The sequence below is a fragment of the Mastigoproctus giganteus genome, chromosome 4 (assembly GCF_048544385.1).
Source record: "Mastigoproctus giganteus isolate SK-2022 chromosome 4, ASM4854438v1, whole genome shotgun sequence".
Lineage (NCBI taxonomy): Eukaryota > Metazoa > Arthropoda > Arachnida > Uropygi > Thelyphonidae > Mastigoproctus > Mastigoproctus giganteus.
In genome coordinates, this window is record NC_143578.1 from 232,994,576 (window position 1) to 233,021,201 (window position 26,626).

Below are 26,626 nucleotides of genomic sequence, written 5' to 3' on the forward strand. Positions count from 1 at the left end.
TGGGAATAATTATATACCTTGAAGTTTCCTACGATTCTGTTCTGGTCTTCTAGTTCATCGCCCGTTCGTTTACCACGAAAGAGATCAAAGGAGTGAAGCCATTCTTTAAATCCGTTGAAATCATTTACGTGCTCTAGTTCGCATGTGTAGATCTGAAACAGGAATTATTCTGATGGATGACGTGTTTCAATATTATAAAGGTTGTAAATACAGAAAAGTCAAATATGATTTACCGGATTTGAAGAAAAAATAGTTGTTATAAAAGTTGAAAATATTGGAAAATTATTCTTAATAACGTTACGAATGTTTGTGGGTATCGGGTAACGTCTTAAGTACTAACTTCGGTACGTAAAGTCAAGGAACTTTGGGTAAAAGTTGAGGCAATGAAGATTACTAGACATGGATCTACAAAGAACCTTTTAAGGAATAACGAACTAAAAGGAAATTTGTTAAACATCTTTAATGCAATTAGATTTCGCTACCAAATCTTCCAATTCTACCAAAGAAAAGCAAAACAATTTTCTGTCATTCATACCTTTCCCGAAAGTGGCTGTCCAATTTCGCTTTGAACTTTACCAAACCCTCTCTGTCGACCACTATTGCTGAAAATTCATTCCGATGATTTTCAACACCTTGGAATCTTGAAACCTTGCATGATATCACAAGAGTCTACAATTGTCCCATGCATTTTCGTTATCTCAATCAAACCCTCAATCTCTCTCGTCATTCATTCGGCCATTTTTTTCTACATAGGAACAAATGGATTCTGGCATCCAAGATAAATCTTTTCAATGCTTGCTATAATACCTCGTATCCAACGGCTTATAATTGTCTCTCCCGTTAATGAAGTCGAAGAAATGCCTCAGCCCACTATAGCAATCTCTTTTAAAATTGAAGTTGTTTTTTAGAGTTTTCTTAGGGGCATCAGCGACTAAGGCAACATTGCTCCGCGTATACTGCCTGTAAATTGCTTGTGTTCTGTGGTGGATGTGTGTTGTTCGCTGGACGAAAAGCCCTAATTTCCAGGAGAATAAAACCATGCTACCCTCGCCCACAAAAATTTGTGGCCTTGAATGGACTCGAAATGTGGTTTTTTTTTTTTTTTTCCAGCCGGTGTGGCAGGACAGCGATTTTACCAACTGTGCTACCCACGAGGGCAAGTTCATTTATTTTCCTCTGCTCACAGAAATCTCTTTGGATTCTATCCATTTAACGATATTATTGTCAAAACTTGCTGTTGATTCCTGCACTGTATTTTAGATACAGTTTAGATCCTTCTTGAGGGGTTTCTACTACTTTCTCTTTTTATTTCGAAATGGCGTAATGCTAGTCCACAATTTTAACTCTATAAGAGCAGGTAAAAGTCGACCATAATGTGTCAATGACATTTTGATTGAGGTGATTGGTATAAAAGTTATCCATCGGTGGCGCCATTAGTTCATTGTATAATGGCACGTTCTTTACAAGATAGAGTAGTAGAATTTCATATCTCGTTTTCAGTAACAGATCATAGAGCAGTTCATGATTCTGTTTATGACGATGAAGATGTCATTTCTATTGAACATTTATCAACTATAATTTTCTTCTTAACACAAACTGGGAATAAACTATTATAAACCACTTAAATTACTGGATCTTGCCTTCAGAATCCAGTTTCTCCATAGTCTGAAACTGGATTCTGGAGACTACTCCCTTCTCCTGTGGTGCTGTTCTACTGTCCTGTTGTCACAGAGACAGAAAAAGCAGGGGAATTTAGTGAAACCACGTTGTAGATCCAGAAAGAATCCTACCAAAGAATCTCATTCTTTAAACAGGATGTCCAGAGCTCTACATTGGGTTCCGTTAGACTCAAGTCCCTCATTAAATAATCCAAATCTTTCGGATTATGGAAATATGGCTTTTTACATGAACAAGCTTTTGAGAAGTAACACCGATTAAACTGTTCACAAGATTCATCATCCAGTTCTAAAAGATTTTTCTTTGGAAGGTGGATTAGGAATTGACAAGTTTCAATGACACCAGTGCAATAGATGATGGTGTGTTAAGATATTACAATTTTTTTGACCTGCAGGCTTTTTAAACTTTTTATTAGATTTTCTCTGGGATTGAACCCTAATTAAAAAATGGCACTGTTAATCGCTGCTATAAATTTCAACTGAAAATAATAATGAGCATATCCAAGGAGAGCTTCAAATATTAGTTGAGGCAAAAGGGTCGTCTTTACAAGTGGAAAACACAAATAATAATGGGGGGGGGGTAATTTGGATAGATAGGACACTGCCGTACCTTTATGAGTGATTCATTGGTTTCTCTTTTGCGTTGAGATTTTGGAGACAATCTTGCTGCTAATCGGACTGCTGTTGAAGTTCCTCTAAAAGTACGTTTTTTCTTTTCAATATCGATTGCACTACTATGGTGTTGACTTTCTAACCTCCTTAGTTCTCTCTCCATACGACGGGCATCTTTGGCACTGATCTCTGAACCTACAAAAAAAGATATTTGATGAGCAACTGTATTATTTTCTACGAAAAATACTGGATAAAAACACGCCAAACACAGAATATTTGCACGTTAAAAAATTAACACCGACTTTAATTTAAAAAAAGTAAAAATATAAATAAAATTCTAAAAAAGAAATAATAATACGGAATACACCGATTACATACACATCATACCATCATCTGCATATGGAACTTCTCCATTTGCAACACCAGGGGTCGCGGCTTGGACGTTAACGTTGGATAAGTTTTCAGTTGCCTCCTTGGTTTCCTGAAATATTGAAATTAAAATCAGAACGATCGGTAAAATATAGTATAGTTTATTAAAGATATAAAAATAAATATTTATTTAAAAATTTTATTACGATCTAGCTCTTTTTAAATATCGAATAGTGATCAGATAAGATTCTACCTTGATCATTTCCTCATAAGAAGCAAAATAGCGACTCCACCAATCACGATTCTCTTCATCTTCTTCTGTTGTTTCATCCATTGCTTGCTTCTTCTTTCTTTTATTAGCTTCCATCTTCTGTTCTTTGCGAGATTTGCATTCCTATTTGAAAAATTTGGACATTAAAACCATAATCCATTCAAAATAAAAACACATTTCCTTCTTTGACTAATAGATGGCGCTATCTTAAAAACCATAATCCCTGATTAAAACATATTTCCTAATTTGACTAATAGATGGCGCTTACTTAAAACATAACCATTTCAATACCAAATCACATTTCATTATTTGACTAATAGATGGCGCTACTAACTACTCATATCTAAACGACAAAATGGAATTTATAGAATTTAAAGATATCAAGTTAGAAATTTGATTTTATTTTAAGTTAAATATTAAATTAACTTACGAGATTTAATATTATAATAGTTTCCTTTGGCAAAGATGGATTAGTGTCATCTACATCTATGATAACATCTTCCATAGGCACGGAGAGCATTTGCTGGCTAGGATAACCTAAAAGTAAAAATAAATAAATAAATAAATTCAGATGGTGATAATCACATTATTTTACATTAATATTATTTTACATTAATAGAATAATATTTTTTCAATTTTTTTAATAAGTTTCGATAACTTTCATTATAACCAATGGAAGGTTTATTAAAATTAATATAATTTAAAATAAATATATTTATTGGTTAAATTTGTAAAAAAATACTAATTAAACATTGACTATATTCAATAGAGAAAATTAACAAAATCAGGGGAAAAAATGCAAATCATTACAGCATGCAAACATGCAACATAGGCCATTCAAAGAGAATGCTTAGTGGTGCCATCTGGTGCTGGAAAACGCAACTAAGCAAAAATAATCAAAAAATATTAAACCAAACCCTTTTGGTGTCATCTAGTGCTCCATCTATGATCAGATTTGGCATTAACACATCGAAAACGTTACAATACCTAGTTGTATCAAAGACTGCTTACGAGCAGCTATTTCTTTATCCTTTTTGGTCATTGGGCGGTACATGAACTTCTGCAGAGAACTGATCACATGCGTCCCCACTAAAGTAAATCTTCCAAAACTTCGACAGTCCATGACTCGGATGGTTAAGGGAGGGCAGTACATCTCTTGGTCAGGGAGTTCCTAAAATTTAAGAAATATTACTTAATTTCTACAGATAAAGAAATGCAGATATGGATGATTGAAAAATCATTCAACCCATTGGAGTTGCAACAATTTGTATTTTTCTCAATAGGTTTCTTTCAAGATACTTGTTGACATCAAAGTTGACTTTCGTTAGATTGTAATTTTAGGGAAATACGTCCGAAGTGGTTCTGAATTAAGGAATTGGTGGTAGATACTTGAAAAGTTGTAGCTGTTTGTGCAGGATAAGGTTCCTTAAACTGAAAGGGGGAATGCAGTGTGCTATATCATCCTCAAAACTATGAATAGTATTTCCAATCAATGGAAGAAGGTCATCAATATACAAGAGAAAAGAGTGGGAGGAAGAACTGAACCTTGGGGGAAACCGGCATTAGTGGAGAACGTAGAAGACAGAGAGCTGTCTATCATCACCCACAGCGAAAACTGGAAACACAACCCCAAAAAACAGTCAGCAATCCATTAGATCGGAAATTATTTAGAAGAACTTTATGCCAATAGCAATTAAAAGCCTTTGAAATGTTAAGAGCAACTGCTAGGGTTACCCCAAAATATTTGACTCACTTTGTCCACAGATGAGTAACTAAAGCCAATATATCACCAATGCATCGTCATTGACAGTACCCATATTGGTGATCATTGATCAGATGGAAGGTTTTCAGATAGCTTAAGAGTTGGCGATTACTTGATTTCTCCATTACTTTAGAAAGAGTAGACGTAAGTGCAATGGGACGATAATTGGATGGGAGAGTTTTGTCCCACTTTTTAGGAATGGGCTGGACATGAGCAAAATTCCAAGAAAAATGAAAAATACCATTGAAAAGTTCAGGCCTACAAGTTTTGAGAACAGGTGGAGAAATATCAACAGGACTTGGAGCTTTCTTCCCATTAAGATTGTTTAAAATTCTTCTTCTATTCATTTGGCAGAAGACCACAGAAGGTATCGAGTGGAGTGCGCTGGGAATGGAAGAGGTTTTACCAAGATCGTCAATACGAGAGCTACAGGAAAAGTACGATTTTAGTACTTTATCTTTAGCTGGTAAAGCAACAGAATCATCAGGATTTTACAGAGGTGGGAATTGAGATGGGCAAAAGTCGCTGCCTATAGTTTTAGCAGGAGACCAGAATGCTCGACAACCGTTTGCACAAGATGCAAATTTTTTACTCTTAGCTTGTTCAAAATCTAATTTGGGCTGGTTAATAACTGCTTTACAGTTGTTGCGACCTTAGTTGAGGACAGAAAATTAAGCTGCCAGCTGGAATTGTGAACATTAAAGTCACCAAGAAAAATTACCTCACTGTTAGGAAAGTTGGACCGGAGAAAGTCGAGCTTCAAAGAGGGGACGTTAGAGAGTTCCAAGTGATTAGTGGATTTGGGAACGATAGAGGCACTGATGAATTTGACAGAATATGGTAGAAAGATTTTAAGCCAGAGAGTGTCGAAAAGAGGAGATTCCAAATCAGAAATGTTCATTTGATATCCAGTTGGGCCACTGGATATCGAATGAACGCTTCTAATATTTTTGGCCAGTGATTATAGTTGTTCAGATTTCTATAGTTAGACGAACTGGTGTTGCTTCTAAGGAGCTGGTTAGTTGTATTTACCAACTTTATGGGTGTCTTGACCTTTCGTTCACCATGTATAAAAAGATAGAAAAAAGAAATAAAGCAACTCACCACATCGAAATGCTTGACAGGCATCGAAAAGTTTGGATTTTTCTTGTAGTTCATAATCACAGATGATTGTAAAACATGTCCAGCGCATTCAATATCCACTCGAGGTCTGTCAACGGTCATCAGATGGACCCTTTTCAAATCTCGAAGTCCCCAAAATAAGACCTAACGTAAAAATCAAGAAATATACTTCAAAATAGAAAACAAAACATAAGATTAATTTAATTCTCAAAATTTAAGATTATTAATTTCGTAAATAAAAGATTTCATTTGGAAAAAGAAAATAATTTCCAAAAAAACAAAATGGCGTACTTCAATGCGATACGTGGACAAAGTAGGCCTAATTGATTTAGGAACTGGAAGAACTGGTCCTCTGTCAGAGCGCCATAAATTCTCTTTTGGAAGAGGTAATTCGGGAACATCTCCTTTCTCTTCAGTATCTGATAACTAGAGGGAAAACAGAAGAAGAAAATGGCAAAAGAAAAACAATTTAAAAGTAGTTTAAAATATTTAATTAACTTCGTAATTTAATTAAAAATTTCGACTATTTTAAGACCGGTCAGTTCAGCATTCACCTGCAAGAGTTCGAATGTCGCTAGTAGTTCCCCAGCTTGCTCTGAACCCCGGTAGATGTCGTACCACTCCAACGTTGGGGGAAAATCAGGCTTAGAGTAGGGGTCATCGCTGAATTTTACGTGAGGTTTGGCAATGGTACGTCCAATAAATTCAGATTTCCCCTGGGGATGAAAAATATTGTATTTAATTAATTGATCAATCGGGATTTATAATTAAGAAGTAATTAAGGGGGAAATTATCAGATCCCTTAAAACTTACCACTTTATCTTGGTCGAATATTTCTATTACAGTCACGGGTGGGTCATCTTTAATATCAATCTTACTTCCATACACAACAACTTCAGAAAAGAGCAGCATTTCATCCCAGGTTGGACTTAGGGTTTCATCAATTACCTGGAAAATAAAATAATAAAATTAAAGAGTGACCTTTTAAGTGAAAAATAAATTTCTGAATATTAAATTTCATTTTCTAATTTTATTTAAATTATTAAAATTATTTATTAAATGGAACGACTGTTTTACCCAGTGGCAAAACGAATAACTACAACCGCCATGACGTCAACAAGACGTCATAGTGACGCAATTCTCAATGTGTACACCGCCTAGCCACTTTATTAGAGCCATTGAAAAAATCTACTAATATACTTTCTTAATCATATTTGTGGAATAATATAAAATGAGACTAAAATATCGTATATACTTCCCTCCAAAAAGGATCAGGAAAGACACTCAATAGATCGGTCTGAACTGAGCCTTGTAAATTCAAGATGGTTACCGGAATACAACAATATTAAGTAATTACAAAGAAAGAATTATAATCCAGCCTCAATAAAAGTGTATTTATTTCTAGATTTCTTCATGCGACCAGAAACTTTTAAAGGACTTTTAACTATGCGTTTTAAAACTTGAAAATTCGATTAACCGAATGGTTTTTAGCACGGATTATCGAGACAATTTTTTTCTCTAGTATTGAGCACGAAAATGTTTCAGAATTAACTCACCTGAGTTGTTTGGCTTTGCTCTGAAAATATAACACGAGCAAAGGGATCCGATAAGCCTGAAGAATCGGACCCGATAAGAGATCTTGCCTGGTACATATGGGCTCGCAGTTCAAATACTTGTTTCTCTGCAAGTTATAAAGCAAAGTTATTGTTTAATGAAATAGTTACTGCAATAGTTAATGCATTATATTGAAATACACTGCTCAACAAAATTTACAGAACATGTGGAAAACATGGTGTAACTCGTGCAGTTTGAGATGAAGCCGGACTAAATTTCGTAGGGTGGTGTACCATAGAATAATGATGAAATGATGGAACAGCAAGGAACTTCGGACAGGTACAAGGGATATTTATGGGGGTTGTATAAGAATTACCAAAAAGGTCACATTACAGAAGTCGACACAAGGTGTTCCAAAATATAGTCCCATGACATCAGTACGGCATATGATCCCTTCCAACATCTAAACAGGCCATAGGACACCCTTATATCGAGCATTTTCACCATGCTCGATATAAGGATGTCTATAAGAGTCTGTGGCAACCAATCCCAATTCTTCCACCAGCGTAGACCTTAGCTCACCAAGTGACCAAGGAATTGGTTGTGGGTGTACAATACGACGCCCAAGGGGGGCCCTACATATCTTCGATCGGATTAAGTGTGCTAATCGAGATGGCTACGGCAGTCGTTGGATATCTTCAGTTTCAAGATATTCCTCCACCACTTGAGCTCTACGTGCAGTGGCTTTGTGGAGGATGAAAAGAAATTCTGGACCAATTGTACCCCTAAAAAGTCGCACATAGGGTTTGAGCATCTGTTCTGTTATCTCTCTGCAGCGTTGGTATCCATATCAAAAACATGAAAAGGGTGCGGTGGTTGATAATTATTCCGCCCCACACGAGTACACCGCCTTCACCGTGTGTCCCTTTGTCTGATGTTGCAGGGATGGTAAAGTATTCCTCGTTATCTTCAAGTGAAAGAACGTCTAAAATCTGTTTGAAGGGTAAAACGGGACTCATCAGAGAACAGAGCTGTATCCCATTTGTCGGGGTTTTAAGTCACATATTTGGTTTGGGCAGAGTCCACTTGAATTGAGCCTTCTTAACATAGTCCGGTTGGAAATGTTTTCACCTGTGACCGCAGCAACCTCAAGAAACAATAGATGACAGGACATCGTAGGGTTCCGGCTTGCTATTAGAGATATCGGTCTGTTCTTCTTGACGTGGCCCTCAAGCGACCTTGGCCAGCTGTTATTGTAAGGGTTCCTGTCTCCAGAAACTGCTTCCATAGTGCGAAGACAATGCTGGGGTCACATTAAGACAATGTCCCTCCTCCACATGAGACTGCTTTGAAGTAGTCCTTCGGTGGCACTGTTCACAACAAAATATTCATGAAAAACATTTTGTTCTGTTAATTTTGTCGAGCAGTGTAGTTACTAAAATAGTGGTCAATAAAGTAGTTATTGAAATAATTTTAACTCATTAAAATAGTGAATGCATCGAATTAGTTAATAGTTAATGGATCATTGATTGATCTCATTTTTAAATGCTACTTGAAACAATTATCAGACCATAAATGTAGACAATTGAGAAATCTTCTTACCAGTGTACCGCAACGAACTTGGAGGTGGAGCCTGAAGTTTATCCGCATTTCGAACTTCTGTTGTGATTTCGTAACCCTTAGGAAGTCCCCTGAGATAATTCTTTTTTTGCTTCGTTAGGCCTAGCCACAGGTAGATCTGAAGTTTTGCCTGGATGGACCATCCTCCTGATCCACAGCCTTTCTTGCCTGGTAACTAATAATATCAAGATAAATCACATTTTATATTCGAAATTAAATTTAGTAATTCAAACAATTATAGATGAATTATTGCTGATAAAGCAAATATATTTATTTCGAAACATAAGATCCATTAAACTGTCCCCACCATTTAGAAATTTAATAAAAATATTGATATTATAAAAAGAATATTTTACATCTAGAGTATAATCCCTTTTTAAGGAAGATATCTTTGCAGTATTATCAGTCAAACGTACTCAAAATCATTCTCCCCATTGAGTGGAGTCCCTCAAGGATCTGCCCTCGGACCACTGCTATTTAACGTTTTTAGGTTGGGGGTTACGTGTTCAGTTATCAGAGGATATCAAACTGAGTACTAGCATCTCCGGAATTCAACAAATTTAAAATTAATAAGTTTTACTGAGTATTGATTTTCATAAGTTATTTGGTGACCCTTACCTTCAGAAAAAGGGTCTGAACTTTCCCACAGTATTTACCGCTCTCTTCTTCTACAATGGAAAATATCAGGTCTCGCGCTGGAATACGCTGATAGGCCACTCTTTTTCCTCCACTGATCATCCACACGAAAATATCTGGGAGAACATGTTGAGGCTGAAAAAGATGAAGTTAAAGAAGTGAATCTCTACCTCATAAAATCAACAAAAAAGGGTTTATATTAATAAAAATTCCATAAAGAGTACTGGGCACACTTACATCCTCTGTAAGGTCTTTAATTTTGCTTAAGAAGGTATGTGTGGTTCTCACTTTCTCTTTCACCGTATTCTTCGTAACCAGTGGTTTCATAGTCCTCGACATCGTAGCAATGTGGTCCTGGAGGAAACAGAAAGACGATTTTTTAAGGAGCTCAAAAATGGTTTAATTTTTATTTAAAGTAATCACCACTAGATTAAATCCATTTATTACATCATTCTAAAGGTTTCTGAAAACAATTAGTAAGGGCTCCAAAGAGATCTTCAATGTTCTTACATTTATCTTCTTTGTCCTCAGCATCCTGAAATCTCTTTCCTTTGAAGCCAATTTCACCGTAGAAAACAGAAAGAAGTCTGATGGTCACAGATCTGGAGAGTATGGTGGATAGTTAATTATACAATGCCATGTTTCTTCAGAATATCTTTACAACAAATGAGGAATGGGCGTAGGAATTGTCGCGCAACAAGAAGCAGCTGCTTTTATCTTGAAATTGCGTCCTCACCCGGGAAATGCGCTTCATTAGTCTTTGAAGCACAAAGCGTTGCTTTGAAACAACGCAGCATTGATTTTCTCCACTTCAGGTACAAATTCCTTGTGAATTCCCTGTTAATTGAAAATGATCAGCATCGTCTTGATCTTGGACTTCTGTAAATAAAATATTTTGGGGCCTTGGTGATGATTTTGAAGTCCACTGCATACTTGGACGCTTCGTCTCTGGGTGGAACTAAAATCCAACACTCATCTCCAGTGACAATATCACGGAAATTACGATTGTCTTAACAAGTCTGGTGAAGTCTTTGCATGATGCCATTCTTCATTGCCTCTGCTCATCAGCTACGTAGCTGATGAGCAGAAGCTTAAATCCTCTAAATCTTCAAGTAACATTTCAAGAGTCGTCTCCTTATTCGTATCCAATTCATGAGCCATCATTCTTAGGACCAAATGACGATCTCTTACCATAATTTCTAGAACTTTTGGAACCCTGTCCTCATTTCGAGTTGTTGACGGAATGTCCATTTTTTGGGTCATCGCGAACATCCTCACGTCCCTCTTTGAACCGCTTATACCATTCAAACACACTGGTACGACAAAGTTCCATCATCATAAACAAATTTTAACATTTCATAGTTTCTGCTGCAGATTTTCCCAGTTTAAAGCAAAATTTGATATTTGATTAGTTGCTCCATTGCAAAATGGAGCAACTAATCAAATATCAAATTCAAACTCATCCAACATAACCTCAAGAGCACCATCAGGGAACTTTATTGCCAAACCTCGTATATGAATTCAGCGCAAATTCCGTCCCAAATTTATTTTGATTTCAGCTTGTACTCATCGAAATATATCCCTGTAATCCAATATCACTAGCAGTATTTATTTTAAAACAATTATAACTATTTAAAGATAATTTAAATAGTTATGGACTTACCATTTCCCTCTGACAGACTTTAAGTCTTTCCTTGTCCAATTTGGTTTTTCCAGTTGCACTTCCACCAGTCCCTTTGATGATCGTCAGATAACGGCTATAAGATAAACATCCTTTATAATCATCAGCATTAAGGCAACAGATAAATTTATTCTCAAAATCAGTGAATATATACACTCAATTGCCAAAACATTAGCATGGATCCCCAACCAAGTGATTAATTATACTTTAATTAGGCAATAAATCGCTTTTCCGAATATTGCCATCAATCCTTACCCACATCCAGAAGCAAGTTCTTCTAAAACACCCCTCAATCTTCTGTCCGCATGGGGGCGTTCTAGTCGGATCATTTCCTGAACATCAGAAAGTCCTGCTTCCTACAGAAACGAAACCAATGTACATGATTTAAGACTACAAATTGCACATTAAAATTATAAAAGTACTTAAAATTAACTGGCGCTAAAATTGTAGTGTTTTTATTCAGAGATAGATGGCGCTAGAATTGTAGTGTATTTACTCAGAGGTAGATGGCGCTAGAACTGTAGTGCTTTTATTCAGAGGTAGATGGCGCTAGAATTTTAGTGTATTTACTCAGAGGTAGATGGCGCTAGAACTGTAGTGCTTTTATTCAGTGGTAGATGGCGCTAGAACTGTAGTGTTTTAATTCAGAGCTAGATGGCGCTAGAATAGTAGTGTTTTTATTCAGAGGTAGATGGCGCTAGAATTGTAGTGTTTTTATTCAGAGATAGATGGCGCCAGAATTGTAGTGTTTTTATTGAGAGGTAGGTAGCGTCTTAATTCTTAAGACTGAACAGATATAAGAAATTAAAATGTTTTACGTACCAACTTTTCAGCAATTCTTGCGATGACATTAGAATTGTAAAGCCTTCTCCTATGATCCTGCCAAACACTCCTGACCCAGATGCAAGGCTTATCATCCCCGTAAGGTAGAAAATAATACTGTCTAAAAGAAAAATCAAAAATCCCATTTAAGTTCCTGTAAAAATCAATCGAGAAGTTTTTATAAGAAATATTAAGGAAACTTTTCTTATATTTTATATTTTTTTATAATTTTTTAAAAAAATTTAAAAATTATAATTAAATCAAACAATTTTATTCATTAAAATGTACTCCATAAATAAGTGCAGCCTACGTCTACCCTACTGAGAAGATTGACTTATTCCTGGCATGTGCAAACGCTATATACCTAGGCTAGGTCCTGGCATGTGCAACTGATAATACCTAGGTGTCTAAAAGAGAAAAAGCTGAATGATGTACCTTTTTTCATTGACCTCGTTCACTAACCTGTCATTTGAAACAGGTTTCACCGGAGGTGTTGTTGACTGACAAGCAGCGTCTCCATACATCGATTCTGGTCCTGAATCCGATTCGGATTCGCTTTCGGAATCTTCGCCTTTCGTTTGCCATTTCTGGCCATCCAAAGCGTTTCCAGAATTACCTGCAATGATGTACAAAATGGATTGAAAAAATATTTAACAATATAAGACAGCATTCCAAATTATAAAATGATTAGAATGGATAAATGTACAGTAGGATTAACTGTACATTTATCCATTTTAAGTCGATGGCGCTCTACTTTCGACAAAGGTACAGTAGGATGGACTCTTGCTAAGACTCCATCTTACTGTACCTTTGTCAAAAGTAGGGCCAAACATTGCTAAGATATAAACCACAAAATTACTAGTAGTCAGGTGGAATTTCTTAGTGGTCAATGGCGACCAGATGAGCAGATTTACTGGAATGCGTGGAAAATAAATTTAAATTAATAATATTTTAATTATTAGTAATAATAGGAAAGAAGATAGAATAGTTAAAAGGCGAGTGGAAGGCACTTGGAAATTTGTAACTTACCAACAGTGATCTCAAAATAAATGGGTTTCTCTCCAACTTTTCTCTCGATCATAGTTGATTCTAGGACACAGCCAAACAGAAAAAATTCTTCATTTTTCCCGAAAGAGCTCTAAAAAAACAGGAAAATCTTAGAAGGCGTTAAGATGATCTTATTAAATTGTATTTACATAACGGTTCTTTCAAAACACTCAATTGCAGATGCAATATACCGAGGCCTAACAACCTTAGTTGCCTTGGCGCTTAACACACACACTTTTCTAAACAAGAAAATATATATAAAATTGCATCAATTAGAGGGGGAAACCTAAAACAAAACTCACCTCAGAGAAAGGCATTGCCATTTCCACCTCAACTTCGGAAGGGGCTGTGTCAACGGTGTCGAGAATTTCGGTCCGGACGGCTATTAATAGGCGACCCCTGTACATCACCCCTTCCCCTAAGCCATCGTTGAGTGGTGTGTGTTCATCGAATAGCGTATAATCTCGAGTTGAGCCATACAAATAGATGAAAGATGGACCAAATGTTGGCAGAAAACCTAAAATAAAAAGTCCATAATAAATTAATTTTTCAAGTAGAAAGATAGAACATAATTTTTATTGAGAGGTAGATGGCACTAGATTTCTAGTGTTTTTATTCAGCAGTAGATAGCGCTAGAATTATAGTGTTTTTATTCAGCAGTAGATGGCGCTAGAATTGTAGTGTTTCTGTTCAGAGGTAGATGGCGCTGGAATTTTAGTGTATTTTTTCAGAGGTAGATGGCGCTAGAATTGTAGTGCTTTTATTCAGAGGTAGATGGAGCCTTAATTAATGCAAATTCGAATATAAAATGGTTGGAATCTTACCTTTCTCTCCTTCATTAGATATTTTAGCCAACTGTACAAAATGGGTGCCAATTACAGCATCATTGACAGGGTCGTTGTCTCTCAACTGGATCTTGATCCTTTGGCACAAAGGAGGGAACATTTCTGTAAACACCACTTGCTCGTTCCAAACTGGAGAACAGGAACTTTTTTTAACCGTTGTCCTGCCCTACAGACGATTACATATCTTTAGATTCTTTCCAGGACAGAAATTCGCAAAAAAATCTGCGCAAGCGCAGTCTGCCTATTTATGCAGACTATTGAAAAAAATCGAAAACTGTAATGAACTCACAGTTAAACCAGCAAATGACACTTGGACATAAGGGTCTACCAAATCCCTTGACTCCCTCGTAAACGCTTTCTTCACATTGGCCATGATACCTGCGTTCATCCTGGGCAGTCCATCAGCACGGAATATTTTAACGATAAAACGAGCATGTTGCCTTTCAGCAGGTACCCCATCAGGTAACAGTAAGTTCCTGAAAAATAATTTAAATATCGTAAAAGGCCACGCTATGAAAGGCCAAAATAAAAGTCTACAGTAGCGCCAGCTATCGGTAAAAATACAAACTTTATAACCAAATGCGGAAAAATTACAACAAACGTGCTTCTAATATTATTGCAGGTGGTGTACTTATTTTATCTAACTTGTCCATTGTAAGATATTGTTCTAGCCATCTATTATTACAAGACCCAACGTTGCTCAAGAAATAAATGATCAAATACACCTGCTTGTATTTCGTGTTCCAAACTAGGAACAAGATAATAGTCCGAGGGTAGTCACGTGATTATATTGACACAGAAGCAGTCTTTTAGTTTTTGATCCAACTCCATTATCCAACCCCTTGAGTAACCTTTCCAGGACATGAGCTATAATTACTTTATACCTTTGCAAAAAGTTTTATGACTTTGGAGAACCAACTGGAACAAAAAAGTTATTTCCAAACCAAGGTATACGTTTATGAAACTTGTTGTAATTATTGCTATGGCAACTGACCAATGAATGCGTCCTTGGACAACAAAACACGATGAACAGTTGCTATAGCAACTAATGTTTATAGGCTATGAATATTCATGTACTGAACGATGCATCCAAAATGATATTTTTGATTCATCGTTCATGAGGGTTCCTGGCGCCAAGAGGGGACAAGAATGGGGACCAGAAGGTTTTATTGTATACGAATCCAGAGAAGAAGAGAACTTTGGAGCCAAAGGCAAGTAACGCTCCTGAAGTTGATGACATATACCCAACTTTGAGGGACGCTGCTACAGAGTGTATTGAACCAATTATGTTTTACATTTTTACAAAAGTGAGCTTGATGTAGGGAACAATTTCGACATCATTTGTATTGATTTTAGCAAGGCATCCAACTCAATCCCTCATGACAAATTTATGATAAGCTGGGAAATGTGGGATTAATGGAAAGATTGATTGAAGGGTGAATGTAGAGCAAAAGACACATGGTCGTGATTAATGGATAAACTTTAGATTGATGTAACGTTAGAGTGGTGTCCCTCAAGGATCAACTCTTGGACCACTGTTCTTTCTCAATTTCATAAATGACATCGAGAAAGTGTGATGTCAAAATTTGCAGATGACCTAGAGATTGGCAGAGTCGGTAATGATCAGAGCCAAGAAGCGCTCCATCAGAACGACTTGAACATACTTCAAACATACTTGAACATACTTATTAGTTCAAAGGTCAACTGGATAGTTGATCTTTGAACTACTAATATTCACCTAAAATGATGAAAGTTATTTTCATATAAATACTGGACTACTTACGCTTCGATGTCATCATCATCTTTCTCGCTTTTTGGGGGTGGCTATAAAGGGGAGAAAAGATACTGTTAAGTATATTCTGGATTTTGGAATAATAATTAATAAATTATTAATTATCTAATTAATGAATAATTACGTTTTTACCTTGACGGTGTCTCCTTTGCCAACTACTGATATATCACATTTCAGATAACCTTTCGGTCCAGCTGTAATATCATCCGGATCTGTAATCAGCGCCCACTTGTGGTAAAACTGGTGATCTGTGGAAATTCCAGAGAAAAATCATTAATTTATTATCAAATGAATTTTGGTTATTCAAATGATAAAGGTAACTAATTCACCATCTTTATTAAAATAAAATTTATAATTAAATAATTAAATTAATTAAAACAAAACTTTCAGAGTTCATTAACCGAAAGAACACTTTCTAAGAATTTTTGACCATAGAAACGCAAACAATTTGAGTATTATAAAGTACTCACCAGGGGGCGCAACATAAGCCCAAAGTATTAAAATGATACGAACAATGATCTTTATTTTTATAATGGACGTAAATCTAGATCGCCCATTAAAACTATCTAGATTTACGTCTACCTAAAACAATAATGGTCCCAATGGTGATCCTTGGGGGACCCCAGACTTTATCAGAAATGATTAGATAGTCAATGTCTGTTGCAACATGCGCTGATATAAAAAGAAGCTGCTAAGAAAAACCACAAGAGGAAGTAGAGTGCCATCGCAATGAATTTATAACTTAAAAATCATAGGATTGTTAAACGTTCCAGACGGATCAAGATGTTTTTCTTAATTCCATTCTCCAGATTACTCCTTATATACTGAAAACACTGCATTACCATCAATATCCGGACTTGCATAGCCTCATAAAACCTTTATGTAGAGGAAAACCAGTAACGTGCGCTGAAACCTTTATGATAGACTCCATTGAAGCCTCTCCACCAGTTTTTTTAAATGTCCTGAGATATGTTCCCAGTCCTCTATAAGATTGAGTGAGGACCTTGAACTGGAAAGTCCACCTTTTGACGCGTATATCCTCAAAACAGTCCATAACAACGCTAGCAGTATGACATGGAGCGTTGTGTTGCGACAACGTTGACCTCAGTTCCAGACGGATGATTTTTTGCATGGCTTCCCTGTCAATTTCCATAAGCTTCTGAGTTTTTTTGAGTCGTTTCGTGACAATTTCATTATCAGTCCAATCCCATTTGCAGATAACACCACCAATCGCTGAACTAAAGATCTATACGTGAAATTTCAACTGCACTGAATCAAAAAATAAATATGGGTATGTCGAAACTATTTGCAACTAATTAGCTTAAAATTGCATGAAGAGCAGGTATTCATTAATTTGCATAATTAAAGTCCCTAACATTTTCCTAATACCGGTAATTTCAGATAGATCTGCAAGAAATTAACGAACGCCAACTTAAAGTCCAATTAGCCAATCATTAATGAGACTTTGAAATTGGTAATTAGAGCGTTAAGTTGTAATTACAGTTCTTAAGTTAATTTCAGTAATTTTTTTTAATTATTAATTAGTAATTAGATACTCACCTGGCTGGGAGAAAACTGTACCAACATCCAGTTTAAAAACACCAATAATTTTACCAGACCGGATTATATTCCTGGAATGGAGGACCTGCCATCAAGAACGGTTGAATCAATTCTTTGAAGTTTTAAAAGAGAAACCAATTATTCTTAGAATAAAGGGCAATGTCTTTAAAAAAAAGGGGAGGGGGACTTACCGTTAAGTTGATCATCTTGTCAAAGAACATTGTTGGAGCCATATGAAAGTCGAAAACAAAATACTGAAAAACAAAAACAAAAACACTTCTAATTCGAACCAAATAATATTTGACCACGCATGCGCGCTAAAAATAATAAAACTTGAAAACTTACCTCATTATAATAAGGACAGTTGGTGGATTCCTTCACACTCGTGTATTTCTTCTGATCTCCCACTTGGACACAAACCACGGGATCCATGTTCAAACCAGCCAAGTGCCTTGCTTCAATTATGGTCACACAAACCTAAAAACGTAAATAAAATGAGCGTAACAAACCGATCGTTTGGTGACACAATCCAGTCTCGATAATCCGACCCTTTGGGATTTTCGGATTATCGAGACTCCAATGCACTGGGAATATATATTTACACTATATCTAGTATAAATGCTATATACTTGATAGAATTGGTAAAATATTGTTTATTTTTATTTATTGTTTAGAACTTCGAAGACCAACCGGAAGTGACGTACCTGAAAGTCCTGGGCTTTGAGGGCAGCGGGCGACACTCCTTGGCTTGGCTTTGGTCTGAAAGACAAAAGACTTAAATTTTATCTTGATTAAAGTTAATAAAATCAATCAATAATTTTAAATGGACAATAATTAATAATATAGGTAGACGATACATTTTTATGTTCAGCACTGAGTTAGTCGATCCAAATAGAGGAGAAGTTGGACTTCCTCTCATGAGTTATTAATGGAATAACAAAATTAGAGCTAAAAATTATAAAATAGCAAATTTCTGCCTTTTATACATCTCATTGTTTTAATTTAATACATTATGTACACTACCATGCCAAAATATTGGAGTCAACTAATTTTTCTTATTAAGTTGGTTTACGTACTTTTTCACGAGTACTGGGGTGGTTATGGAGTATGGGGCAGTGTCGGTACTGCTGTCTTCAAACTGTTTTGCTAGTAGGTCATCATCTCCAGAGGATGGGAACATCATGGCGTTATCATTCGTCCTCATAGTTAGCGTCTGCGTAGACCCTTCATAAACAGAGATTTTTTTTTCAGAGGAGTGTACAGAAATATAAAAACAAAAACCAGCCTTTGGACAACCATCTATTGGAGTGAACATAAAGAGGAACCGCTTACCATATTCTAAGTGTTCGGAATCTTTAAGAGACATTCTTTCATCATCGTCCGGTGGAGGGCGCTGTTTTCCTAATTTCATCATACTGGCTAGACTTCTCATTGTTGCTGGAAGAGACCTAAATCAAAGAAATATGTTGTCTTAAACCATCCTTAGATTTATTCTTTGAGTTGAAAACAAAATAGTTCGGATAACTCGAATTATTCGAGTTATCCGAATAATTCTAACAATCAATAAATCGAATTATCGAAACAATTAATTCACTCAAATGCCATCTAGCGAAAATAAAGCAAACTATCTTACCTTTTCCTCTCAGGGGATTTTGGCGAAGTAAGACTTAAGAGCGACCCCTGTCGGGACATGTCACTTTCGGCCTTTTGGTTTAGTGTGCGTTCAAGGTTAGCGATATTTTGTTCAATGTCAATAAGGGCTTGTCGGTCATCATCAAAGCTTTCGTACTGGAACGCGGGCGCATGCCAATCTCCCACCGAACCATCTGGAGCCGTGTAGCTGACTTCAAAGGTCAAAATAATCTTAAAGAAAGAGAAAGGGAGAAAATTAAGGAACGCCGGTTTAATTAAGACGCTGCAGACAACGTACTGAACTTCCTTAAGATAATTAAAAGTTGGACGCTCTACCTATTAACATCAAATAACTGCGGTATTTGAACTATGCCAGAATTAGTGCGCACTACTACTCTGCGTATTAATTTCTAACCAATAACCAAAAGCGAAAACTGCAATCCATTATGTACACTACCCTCCAAAAAGAATTCGGACACTGTTTCCGGCGTCCAGAAACACAAAATAAATCCGCAAAAGCTCACTCATATTTAAAGCATCAATAGAGTTTTAGCTGCGGCGGCGCATCAGCCAACTAACACAAACTGCAACCAGCAGTCTCTAATGCATAGTGCTACCACATATATTTTTTGAAAGCTAGTGTATTAGTCAGATTTATTCAGCAAATAGCGAACGTGAGTTTTTCCAAGAACTCTTTTTTATAGCGTATTTATAGGATCATCAACAAGCAATACATTTTTAATATCTGCCATTAAAATAACCAGTTTCGAACTTATATTTATCGTTTCTGACACGGGAAAGATTGTAAAACATTCATAAGAGGTAGCATCTTAAACCTGTAACGAGTTTCCACCATCTTGCATTGTTGATGACGTTGAAGATTGAAGTTGTAAGTACGACTCCCTGTGGATCTCTCAGCATCCTTCTGCTGTCACCATGAGTAATGCGAAACTGTCAAAAGACGTAACAAATGGTCGCTATGGAAAATATCTAACACCTGGGTCATGAAGAGAAGCTATCAGCAGACTCAACTGATGGTGAGGTATTCCTGGAGAACTGTCTTTGTTTTTGTCGATAAAATGTGTAATAACCCCCTATTTGTTAGGAAAAGAAGGCGATATATCCCTAAACTTTTTTCACGCCTCTGTATATTTATGAAATGAAATTCTTAAATATATATATCTTTCAATATGCGTCACTACTCATAGTTTAAAAGAATAATTCCGACATCCTACATTCAGTCGTGGCAGACCAGTGTGCCGCGTCACTATTTTGAAAAAAAGGAGTTTTACTTACCCCGATTGGCATATTATTAACATCTATTAGTGTGTCCACTACTTTCAAGTGACCATCTTCGATCAGTTGTTGTAGCACCAATCCATAGGACCCAACGATTCTAAAATTAAAATTAAGATATCGATGAGGGTGTATTGATTAAAATAATTTTACTGTTAAATTAAAATCAATATCAAAACAATAGACTCACTTATTGCTAAAGTACTTGTTATAATTGAGAAAATGGATCTCCAGAATCTCATGGCTTTCAACTGGACGACCCACTGGCCACTCAAAAACCTAAAAATTGAAAAAAAAATGAATGGAAGCAAATCTTGACAATGTATACACTGCCCTACCATAATAAAAGGAAACCTATTAATATCTTACCTCCTCAAACACGGCATCCCCCTCAACGTTTTCAACGATCTTCGTATAATGGGATACTCCTGAAGGAGAAAAGATGGAAATTATTTTCGAGTCTATTCCACCTTTCTCTTTTAAATAATTTTAAAATAGAAAAAGTGTTAAAATTATCTTTCCCAAGGGTTGCATTATTCAAGAAGTATTGATGCTGTAAGAATATCTTGCAACATCCAAATTCTCGCGGATGTAGGGCATCCTTTAGGTTCCGGTACTGTCAAGAGATTTGTCACGTGGTTTTTGATACTGATGTGCGAAAGATGTGATGTGTGTGGACCGAAGATGAAGCACCAGCATCGTCTTAAGTAGCTGTAAACGCAGTGGAAAATGAAGCCATAAAGATTTAAATATCGATGATGGCGTAGGGAAGAACGGCAGATATACTGAGGTTCTTAGAAGGAAATTGTACAATAGGTTTCCAATAAAATTGTAAGTTTGAAATTACACTACACAGCCAAAAGTAATGGGACACAAAACACACTGATAGTTTCAAAAAGGGTTTGCGATCTGGTTCTGAGCTGGGCAGTGCAACGTTTCAACAAGTCCCATATGCGTGCGTAAATGCTCAGCCGATACGCATGAGCAGGAAGGGTTTGTGGCACAATAAACTACTCTTCTAGAAAGGTGTTCGCATACTTTTGCTTATGCAGTGCATTAAATATTGGGGTTGTGGGAAAAGGTGACTTATAAAATGAAGTTAATAGGGTTCGCTGGCGCATTTGACCCATAAAATGACCTTGGTGGTGATCTTTTTAATTCCATAAGATTATTTAATACCTGGGGTCGTTAACGAATGCCCAATGAACCTATTTTCAAATAACGGCTCAGGATTTTGACATTACCCCGTGGATCCTAATTCGACTGAGTCCCTTGAGGGACATTACCAGCGTCTTTATCATGTAACCTACGGTATTATGGGTCCCTAGTGGGAGTGGTGTTGATGGGGGAAGACGAAGTCTATTACACCAAGTTCGAGGCTCTTTAGTTGGAAATAGTTCCAGAATCAGTCGATTAAGGTTCACCATTACAGATGCTATAGCTCCGATATAAAACGTTCCTTGGTTTGTTATAAAAAAATAATTAAATGGCTGGGTTAATAAATAATATTAATATAAAAATATCATAAATAGACTGTTTTATAGATTTTAATTCATAATACAAACGCTGATTTTTTTTAAATTATTATTTCTCTTATTTCTTTAATTTACGCCTTAAATTTCTAAGGTTCAGCTGTTGGCGCGTTTTAATAAAGCAATTAAAATTTTTCCCAATCAGAATTAATTTTCTCCAATTCCATCTAAATTTAATAAAATCATTTAAAATAATTAAATCATTTAAAATAGAACAAGCAAATTTTAATGATTTTAATTGATATGTTCGATTTTAATATTTGGACAGAATTTTAGAAATTTAATGATTAAAATCATTGGATAAATTTCTCCAATTCCGTTTAATTATTAAAATCGAATATTTTAATTAAAAATCGTTTAAAATCACTACAAAAAGAATTTAATGATTAAAATCATTGCCTAAATATCTCTAATTCCGTCAAAACATTAAAATCGAACATTTTAATTAAAAGTCATTTAATATCATTGCAGCGAGAAAATTTAATGATTAAATCATGAATAAATTTCTCCAATTCCGTCTAATTATTAAAATAGAATATTTTAATAAAAAATCATTTAAAATCATTATGGCAAGCAAATTTAATGATTAAAATCATGGATAAAAAATTTCTCCAAATGCGTCTAAATCCAACATTTTATTAAAATTCATTTAAAATCATTACAGCAAGCGAATTTAATGATTGAATCATGAATAAATTTCTCCAATTCCATCTAATTATTAAAATCGAACATTTTAATAAAATTAATTAAAATCATTACAGCAAGCAAATTTAATGATTAAAATCATGGATAAATTTCTCCAATTCCGTCTAATTATTAAAATAGAACTTTTAATTAAAAATCATTTAAAATCATTAGAGTAAGCAAATTTCATGATTGAATCACGAATAAATTTCTCCAATTCCGCCTAATTATTAAAATCGAACATTTTAATTAAAATCATTTAAAATCATTACAACAAGCAAATTTAATAATTAAAATCATTGCATAAATTTCGCCAATTCCGTTTAAATATTAAAATCGAACGTTTTAATAAAAAATCATTTAAAATCATTACAACAAGTCATTTAAAGTCATTTAAAATCATTACAGCAAGCAAATTTAATGATTGAATCATGAATAAATTTCTCAAATTCCGTCTAATTATTAAACTCGAACATTTTAATTAAAAATCATTTAAAATCATTACAAGTTATTACATTATATTAATTAAATTATTACAAATTTCATGATTAAAATCATTGCATAAATTTCTCCAATTCCATTTAAATATTAAAATCGAACATTTTAATAAAAAAATCATTTAAAATCATTACAACAAGCAAATTTAATAATTAAAATCATCGATAAATTTCTCCAATTCCGCTAATTATTTAAATAGACCATTTTTTATTAAACATCTTTTAAAATCTTTACAAAAGGAATTTAATGATTAAAATTAATCATTAAATTGGATAAATATCTCTAATTCCGTCTAAATATTAAAATCGAACATTTTAATTAAAAATCATTTAAAATCATTACAACGAGCAAATTTAATGATTAAAATCATGGATAAATTTCTGCAATTCCGTCCAAATATTAAAATCATTACAACAAGCAAATTTAATGATTAAAATCATTGGAAAAATTAAATTTAATGTACTGCAATGTTTTTTCTAGTACAAAGATTTCTATTGAGGAATTATTGGAATTGTTATATTGTGACCTTGAGAGGAGTTGGCTACGATCAATGATTTAAGAATAACATTCCCTCCCCCCAACCTATTAAGGGTAGGCGGCAGCAGATAACAAGATAAAAGTCTACATTTCTACCAAGTTTTCAGAGCTTTTACTGCTGCTTCTATAGATTTCTCTTTTCTCTTCATCCCCTAGTAACAAAGGATGTTGTCATAGAAACGGAATTAAAAGAAGTTACTCCGGTATAATGGGATAAAATTAGTTATCCACTCATGCAATAGTTTCATAGTGGAGGACTCGCTATTATATAGATGGTAAGAAACTGTTTTCGGTGAGTTTGCAATCCAAGAATTAAAACGAACTCGTAGTGCTTTCGACCTCTATTTAATGTTAAAAACAATAGGATCTTTATCTAAGAAACAATAGTAAGAACGAACAATATTACTGCTCACGTGATAATGCTGTGATCGATGGTTTTCCAGACATTCCATAAGAGGATAGCTATTGATCTTAGAGATGTTTACACGAGTAGAGTGCATCTTTTGGTTGTTTCTCCCTTAAAATTAAGGCCCAACTGTGATGTAATTCTTCATTCTCTTCGTGGTCCAGATGGCCATTTTCCCAAAATAACACAAATCCACTGACGTCAGACTCTTTCGAGTATCCAGGCAAGGTTTGTTTAGAAAGATGCATGCAATTTAAGGTGCAGCTATTTTTTATTGGCGAATTACCCTGCGACGCGTAATTTTTTTTTCTTCATTCTCTCGAGCTGCACGCACCACCTACATTTCCAGGTTGCTCTCTAGAAGTAGCTGTACACCAGGCGAGGGTACTTAAAGGCTGACATGTGATCCCCGCCAACCCTGACATTTTGGAATGCGATTCCGTTGCAGCGAACTCTACATGACAGCTTGATGCATTGGCTTGCAAGTCCCCAACATCTCTGATTTCTAGAGACAGCTCCCAGCTCGGTCTCATCACTATGCAATCTGTTTCTCTGAAGTGCGAACTAATATGAAGAGTACGGGAATAAATCTCTCATGTTCCACTATCATAAACGCATGATGAGGAGCAGATTACGCTTAAATATACCCCAAGGACAATGTTCGCTTCCTGGATTCATCTCAGGTATAAACACATCCACGTATTTTTGGACAATCCCAGTTAACCCTTCGGATTTATAATAGTTGCATGGAAAGGCCACTGATCAGTTGGTTAGCTCTAAGATTCCCAACAAGGAGAATACGAGCTCCATCTCATTTACTCCACTGATGTCTGGCAGGAGTCACAGTCCTCTTATACTTACTCTCCATTTTTATCAATTATCTATTACATCCTGGAATTCAAGTTCTCATCTGCGTGGATGATATAATTTTTTTCTGTCAACTGAATAATGCCACTATCCACTAAAATGGTGTTGGCTAATCGAACTGCAATGGACTTAGAATTAAGCACCCCACAAATATACACTATATTGCCAAAAGTAACCGGGCATCCGCATGTTTCACAGAACCTCTTATTGATACAATATATATTCACATATCGACTTATTTTTGAACTTCACTGGAGTTACAAAAAACAAAGGAGATGGTGCAGAAGAAATTCATCTTGTATCTTCTCCACAAGATCATTTTCTTCTATCCATTGACAAAGAATTTTAGGATCTTTTTGAGTTTCCCAATGTATCAAAAAAACCTTTGTGTAAAGAATCAGACCATTCTCTTATATTAGGGAGTGTCTGGATACTTTTGACAGGGAAGTATATATGGGAACTTGTATTCCTTTTCTGTAGTAGATTTTTATTGCTGCCAACTGGTTCCTAAATTACAGACCTTTGAAAACGATCGGCGAGGCGGTGAACATCTTAAAGTGGCGCCTATCAAAGAACGCTCATCCGGAATCTAAGGAAGTAGTTTAGAATTTATGCACGATCTTCGGGGAACTTATTGGCTTTCCGCAGTCCACTGCAAAATGCCAGGGGGGGCGTCGTGGGAATAAAGAGCTGTTTAGATGTGCGGCGGTAACTCCAAAGTGCACTCACTCCCAGAAGTTATTCAATTTCCGCTTCATAAATTGCGAGGAGAAGGGAAAAGCAACGCGATAAATGTAGTACGGACAGCTATCTGACCCGTTCTCTGTACATCCTTCCCTCTTCCATATCTCCTGAAATTTGCAATTCTGGCCCCTCATCTTCGACTATCTTTTTCTTTTGCACATCGGACATTCCTTAGCAGTTTATACAAAATATTTCTTTTGAAATGCGAATGTAATGAGCCGAATTTTATGTGTGAATTATGGAAATGAGGGACCATCGCTCCCGCGGCACGTTGGAACGTATTTATAAGTAGCAATAGCAGAAAAAACGTCACCTTTTCAACGAGTTGTCTCAGTATTACACTCTTTTTGAATAGGCAGCTAAGAAAGGTTTTTCTTTTTAACAGCTTCACACCCTGTAAAGGTGGCTTTCACGCTGATCTTAATTGCTATCAGGAGTAGTGCTCTCTGCAGGGGTTATTTAGTGGAACATTAGTTTTTCTTTCTTTTTTTCTTTAAAATTCTTTCTTCGCGTCACAATAAAATGTCGTAATGTTGAGGTTGGATAGAACGAATTGCGTCTCACCTTCCGGAACGAGGTTGCAATAAAACTAACACCGCGCACCGTGAACGACACAATCGAGTTTTTCTAGAATTTCTTTTGACAGCGTGGAGATTAGACGTGAGTGTTGCTAAGCAACCCACTTCATCTTCATAAACGCCGTCTCACTGAGGCTTTCGCTCTATCATTTGCTCTTAAATTTCTAAATATTAGCGGGTTGAGGCCGCCCGTGCATCGGAGCACGAGTGCGAATGCTCAAAAAGTGATTAGCCGGAAAATTTTTAATTTTTAAATTTTTTTTAATTTTTCAGGTAAAACCAGCAAAAACGTGGATCTCTCTTTGTTTCTCTGTTGCTCTGTCCCTCTCCTTCTCTCTCTTTTTTCTGTTTCTCTCTTTCTTTCACCATTTTACACTCACATCTCATTGCGTTTCTCTCGCTATGTCTGTTTTTCGCAACTTCTCTGCGTTTCTAATGTGTTTCTCTCTCTCTCTCTCTCTCTCTCTCTCTCTCTCTCTCTCT

The 26,626-nt window shown here is 35.8% G+C and overlaps 1 protein-coding gene across 3 annotated transcripts in view; it reads right to left on the reverse strand.

The window, feature by feature from the left end:
- Positions 1–26,626, reverse strand: part of mfr (ferlin family C2 domain-containing myoferlin misfire) — an 81,536-nt gene that overhangs the window by 16,302 nt on the left and 38,608 nt on the right. The window contains exons 2-35 of one of the 3 annotated variants that reach the window (XM_090371209.1): positions 20,667–20,725; positions 20,488–20,576; positions 20,298–20,397; positions 19,003–19,232; positions 18,702–18,817; positions 18,446–18,593; positions 18,074–18,128; positions 17,715–17,846; positions 17,561–17,623; positions 17,370–17,454; positions 15,942–16,057; positions 15,801–15,841; positions 14,307–14,493; positions 13,997–14,183; positions 13,475–13,689; positions 13,155–13,263; positions 12,588–12,741; positions 12,126–12,246; positions 11,559–11,659; positions 11,286–11,379; positions 9,860–9,976; positions 9,605–9,757; positions 8,969–9,161; positions 7,369–7,493; positions 6,626–6,760; positions 6,367–6,528; positions 6,104–6,238; positions 5,795–5,956; positions 3,916–4,099; positions 3,359–3,465; positions 2,911–3,051; positions 2,667–2,769; positions 2,287–2,483; positions 18–152 (exon numbers count right to left, since the gene is read on the reverse strand). In XM_090371209.1, the coding sequence (XP_090227335.1) occupies positions 18–152; positions 2,287–2,483; positions 2,667–2,769; positions 2,911–3,051; positions 3,359–3,465; positions 3,916–4,099; positions 5,795–5,956; positions 6,104–6,238; positions 6,367–6,528; positions 6,626–6,760; positions 7,369–7,493; positions 8,969–9,161; positions 9,605–9,757; positions 9,860–9,976; positions 11,286–11,379; positions 11,559–11,659; positions 12,126–12,246; positions 12,588–12,741; positions 13,155–13,263; positions 13,475–13,689; positions 13,997–14,183; positions 14,307–14,493; positions 15,801–15,841; positions 15,942–16,057; positions 17,370–17,454; positions 17,561–17,623; positions 17,715–17,846; positions 18,074–18,128; positions 18,446–18,593; positions 18,702–18,817; positions 19,003–19,232; positions 20,298–20,397; positions 20,488–20,576; positions 20,667–20,725 (4,451 nt within the window). Of the gene's footprint in view, positions 1–17; positions 153–2,286; positions 2,484–2,666; positions 2,770–2,910; positions 3,052–3,358; positions 3,466–3,915; positions 4,100–5,794; positions 5,957–6,103; positions 6,239–6,366; positions 6,529–6,625; positions 6,761–7,368; positions 7,494–8,968; positions 9,162–9,604; positions 9,758–9,859; positions 9,977–11,285; positions 11,380–11,558; positions 11,660–12,125; positions 12,247–12,560; positions 12,742–13,154; positions 13,264–13,474; positions 13,690–13,996; positions 14,184–14,306; positions 14,494–15,800; positions 15,842–15,941; positions 16,058–17,369; positions 17,455–17,560; positions 17,624–17,714; positions 17,847–18,073; positions 18,129–18,445; positions 18,594–18,701; positions 18,818–19,002; positions 19,233–20,297; positions 20,398–20,487; positions 20,577–20,666; positions 20,726–26,626 lie in introns of all 3 variants that reach the window. The other 2 variants (XM_090371208.1, XM_090371206.1) reach the window with 2 other exon arrangements.